Below are 5,144 nucleotides of genomic sequence, written 5' to 3'. Positions count from 1 at the left end.
CCGCGCTGCTGGGCGCAGCCAGCCCCCTGCTGCTCTAGGCGGGCCACCGGCCACCGGCCGGCGTCGGGGCGCGCGCCTGCCCCCGCCCGGGGACGGGGAGCCAACGCAACGCAAGCATTCGCAGCTAACGTAGGAGAACACACACTCAGACACCCCCACTCAAACACCGTGTACAAACTAAGAAGGCCTAACTGAACTAAGCCATATTTATCAGCCGTGGACAGCACATCCCGAGTCAAGACTGTTAATTTCTGACTCCAGAGGAGTTGGCAGCTGTTGATTTTATCACCGCGAATCACATGGCCAGCTGCAGAGCATATTGCCCATCGGAAAGGCTGCGACAGCCCCCGAAACAGGAAGGACAGCAAACAAATCAAGCAACCTAAAAACGGTCGCTACTCTCCCGCGGGGTGCCCCAGCACCACTGGCCCGGTGTGTGGACCAACCAAATAGAAGCATTCTTTGCAGGCAGTGCACTGTGGGTATAAGGAAATCTGTTACAAGCTGCCATATTGGCCTGCTTCAGTCCCTGAACCCCTTCCAACCTGTGCTTTAGTGAACGTTGCTCTGTAACCCTTGTTGGTTGAAAGGTTTCTTTGTCTGATTGTTAGTAATGCACATGTGTAACAGCCCCCTCCAAAAGCTCAAGCCAGTCATACCCCGTATATCTTAGCAGCACTGAGGCATCCCAGTGCGAGCACACATCCATCCGAGAGTGGCTATAGGAAAAAAAAAAAAGTGTATCTATCCTTTTGTATTCAAATGAAGTTATTTTTCTTGAAATACTGTAATATGTAGATTTTTTGTATTCTTGCCAATTTGTGTTACCAGACAATCTGTTGATGTATCTAATTCGAATCAGCAAAGACTGACATTTTATTTTGTCCTCTTCGGTTCTGTTTTGTTTCATTGTGCAGAGATTTCTCTGTAAGGGCAACGAACGTGCTGGCATCAAAGAATATCAGTTTACATATATAACAAGTGTAATAAGATTCCACCAAAGGACATTCTAAGTGTTTTCTTGTTGCTTTAACACTGGAAGATTTAAAGAATAAAAATTCCTGCGTAAATGATTTCAGGAATTTGTATTGCAATTTCTTAAGATGATCGGAGCAGCCAGCGAGCAGTTCCACGCTCACTTTACTGGTTTCTCTGTGGACTGAACACATTCAGCTGACGAATATAGTACCCAGGAAGATGGATTGATGTTCACTAGCTTGGACAACTTCTGCAAAATATGAGACTATTTCCACTTGGGAAAAATTATAACAGCAAAAAAAAAAAATCTAAATGATTGCCAAGATTATGCCAAAGCCTGTTGGCAGAGTACTAAGAGACTTTGATTTTTAAGTCATGCTATTTTCACAGATTGATGTGACGTGTGGCTCTAGGGATGCTGATCTATGTATCTTTGCAAATACAGTGTTTACATGGAGTATCATGAGAGGCAACCTAGAGAAATTTGCAGGGAAATTGAGTGATTAGCAATTTGATTGAATATATTCAGACTTAGTATTTAGAGGAAATATCAAAATATACAGCAGCAAGTAGACATGACTGCTGTTCCTGAGAATAAAGTTTGTTTTAAGTACCACCCGAGGTGTAATACATTGTTTCTGCCTTTTATCAGGCCAATTACTGTACAAGACAGCGAGGGGAGGCGGGTGTGGGAGAATCCTCGCAGTTTCAAAGCGGCTTGAAGGGTGTGTGTTCCGTTTCAGGCACACTGCTGTCCGACAGGATACAAGTGTGTTAGCAGCAGCCTCTCCTGGAATCAAAAACAATTTTCAGCCCAAGCCAGAGTCTTCTGGACAATGAAGTCCTACCTGACTCGGCAGAGCAATAATCCATGATAGTGTTAGGTCAGAAGCCTGCTTCAAGTCTGAGTTCTTCACCCTGCCGCGGGGCGGGGAGGGGGGTGTCTTCTGATAAATAACCTGGGTCGAAACTAGATGAAGGAACATCATGTCTTCCTGGTTTTGTTCCCAGAAAAGCCAATTCAAAAAAAGGCAATAAAGGGTAAACAGGTAATGCCTGTGCTGCCTGCCACCCCACGTCTAAGTCGATTGAATGTTTGTTATTCAAACCAACAGTCTCTTTTGATGTAAGAAATAAGGAAAGATGGAAATAAATTAGAGCTCTGGCTTAGCGCCAGAGTGTCCAACCAGAAATTGGAGATTTACATTAGAAGCATAAACAGCAAATTATATTTCCGACTCACCAAAGAATACACATGAAAATGCTGATAACATACAGAGTTTGAGATTACTTATAATGAGGTGGATTCCTCATATTAAAATTGGAATTTAGGTTGTCTTATAGTTTATTAGCACAAACCAAAGGCAGACTGTGTTATTTCTAGCAACGATGCACTTTATCATTATCCACTCATGGCTTTGTCACAGTGCTCAGGAATCAGACTCTGCACATTTCAATACATGGGATTCCAAAAGCTAATTCTAAAATTTAATGAAGGCTTGATCTAAATCAATTCATCTGCATTTTATCTTTATGAGGCTATAAGAATCTAAATTGATGAGGAATATCTTACGTTCCATGTATTTAGATATAGTTTTCTGAATTTCCTGAAGTGATGTGATCTGCTTTTAATAAAAATTCACTTTTAGGTATATAACAAATGGAAATGAAATTTTCTTTTTAATCTGGATTCTCAAGTTCTTCAAAGGGTTTATTCCTTTGAAGAAACCCCAACTCAGTGGATTTTTATTCAGCTTCTGCTTTCAGCATTCTTGCCAAGTGGGGTCCATCTGCAATATTGTGTCTTTGAGAACAGGATTCAGGTGAAAAATGGGTGCTAAGTTGTTCACACACTTAAGGTCCTGATTCTTGCTTCTCCACCTTTCCCACAGAATAAAACTATAATTCCTTCCATCAATGCATCAATCAGCATAAAACCTCAACAAAATTTTTATCCAAACGTTCAGCTCTCTAGCAAGGGTCACTATTTCTAGGACAGTAATTGGGCTGCCCTGCTGTGATATGGGATTGATTGTTCCTGTCCCTGTTCCAGCCTAGAGGCTGTACTTTATAGTCCCAGCAGAGGGGCCCATCCTGACCCTCCCCTCACTTGGTCTCAGTAGCCCGGAACCTAGCATTCTTCCCCGATGGCCTCTAGTCACTTAAAGGGCATGTATGCGCCTCTTCCAGGGGCCCAAACTTCCAAAGGCCGGCGGTGTCATGACTGCATATCCCTGGACACAAAGGGTGGCCGATGGTGAGTCTGTGTGGATACATAAGTGACTCGGTCCTGGGAGTGTACACAGGAGAATTCACAAGTAAGTGAGAAGAAGCCCCTTGCAGTGAAAACCAGAGCTCAGGAATGGCAAGAAAGGGTCTAAAGCACGGGAGAGAGAGACAAAGGCTGCCTCAGGTCCAGGACCCAGTACAGAACTCTGAGCAGACCAAGGATTATAAATCTGCAACTGGGTTTCCATTTCTTAGGAAAGCATTTGCATCAGAGTGGCAGATTGGAACATGCTTTATTCAACACTGTGTTAGCTTAATGTATAACTTTTAAATATTTAGACATATGGCACATGGGCCTCCGTTGGTCCTTTTTCCTGTCCCCATGGCCGCCCCGGTGGATCTGCCTAGAGGTAAACACTGCACGAGGTACCCTTGCTTTAAATCACTAAGTTGGCACAAATCACTCACCCAGGTAACTGAAAGGTACAGGCTGGAGAAGGGGCAGGCCCCAGTTCAGCAGTTACTGTCGTGAATGATCCCCTCACCTTTCCTCAGACCCGCGGCCTTACTGGAATGATTAGAAGTTTTGGATGCACGAGGGGGCAGCTGTGGGAAACTCTGAAGTCAGATCTTTTGTCCCATTGCCTTCCTTCTCCACCATCAATAACCCAGTATTACTGGCATATAAGGACCCCAGATTCTGAAAGAGGTGCTCTCTGCCACATGGGATATGGGTTCTTGTACTTCACCTGTTGTTAAAGACTAAAATAACAACAAACAACAAACAAAACAAACAAAAAAAACCCCCAAACCAACAAACAAAAACCTGTTTAACAGTTTCTTTGATCACAGGATTGCACAGAATATGTGGGAACTTTGGACTATGTGTTCTATGTATTTGTTACATATGGAACTCTGTATCTTACGATCTGGGGAAATTTAAAGTTTCAGCTTTAGAAATCTGAACTAGAATTCCTTCCATGTTTATTCCCCATCTTTATCATCAAGAGTGGGAATGGTGGTAGCAATCAAGCTGTATGTTAGCATAATACGAACAACTGGATAAAACTGGATTTTTTTTTTTGAAAACCCAATTGGACAGCCTGTGGTGACACATAAGAATGAAAAATAGAAATAAGGAACACTCCCAGAATTTTGGTCCAAACGTCTAGTTATGAGCAATCCCTTCTTTGCCTCAGGAAATCAGTACTAGATTCTAATCCATTTTCTGTCTAAGAAATATCAAATGTTGATCTGGCACAACATTGTTATAATTCTTACCAGTTCCATAGAGAAGTTTTTCACTTTGAACTACATTGTCACTTTTTCTTACATTAAAAAGTAGTGTTTCCCTTTAGTTACCTAAAACAGATGCCAATAAGCTCCCAGCAGAAGCTACATAGAAACATAATATGATGTCAGAGAGGATTAAGAATGCTAAGCATTGCGTTTTGAATTTTTACCAAAATCTTGGGAACATGGAGAACTTTTCCTCTTCACAACACCTGGGAAGGTGTGACTCACATATTATCATCTTCATTTTGCTTCTGAAACATCAAATAACTAAGAAATAGATATAGCCCTTGTATAAATCATATTATTACATTTAGCTAGAAATGAGAAAACAACATCTGTGAAAAACTCACATTAATATTTTTAAATGCAATTATTTGAGATAGATTGTGGCAGAAAAATCCTGCTCCTAACACGTTTTTAGGGTAGGTCCTGAAAAAGTTTATCAAGAACACCTAAATGATTCTAAGGGCGTTGTTTACGTTGGTACAAGGTGAGCATCTAACAGATGCCAGGATCCCTCTTCTACCGTCTCCCGTCACCCAAGAGCTGTTTTTAATTGATGGGTGAATTAAAATAGAGTAGTAACATTTAAAATTATGTGATGTTTTTATTAACCTGAAATGATAGCTGGTAAAATGGGC

The 5,144-nt window shown here is 41.7% G+C and overlaps 1 protein-coding gene across 5 annotated transcripts in view; it reads left to right on the top strand.

Annotated features, from left to right (window-relative positions):
* The window catches only part of NTNG1 (netrin G1), a 307,008-nt gene extending 305,414 nt beyond the window's left edge, over positions 1–1,594 (top strand). For all 5 annotated transcript variants that reach the window (XM_029949313.1, XM_029949310.1, XM_029949309.1 and 2 more), the window contains one exon: positions 1–1,594. In XM_029949313.1, the coding sequence (XP_029805173.1) occupies positions 1–38 (38 nt within the window). In that variant the 3' untranslated portion in view covers positions 39–1,594.
* The last annotated feature ends 3,550 nt before the right edge of the window (positions 1,595–5,144 follow it).

The sequence above is a fragment of the Suricata suricatta genome, chromosome 8 (assembly GCF_006229205.1).
Source record: "Suricata suricatta isolate VVHF042 chromosome 8, meerkat_22Aug2017_6uvM2_HiC, whole genome shotgun sequence".
Taxonomy (NCBI): domain Eukaryota; kingdom Metazoa; phylum Chordata; class Mammalia; order Carnivora; family Herpestidae; genus Suricata; species Suricata suricatta.
Note: the sequence above shows the minus strand (reverse complement) of the source record. Positions and strands in the feature narration are given on the sequence as shown.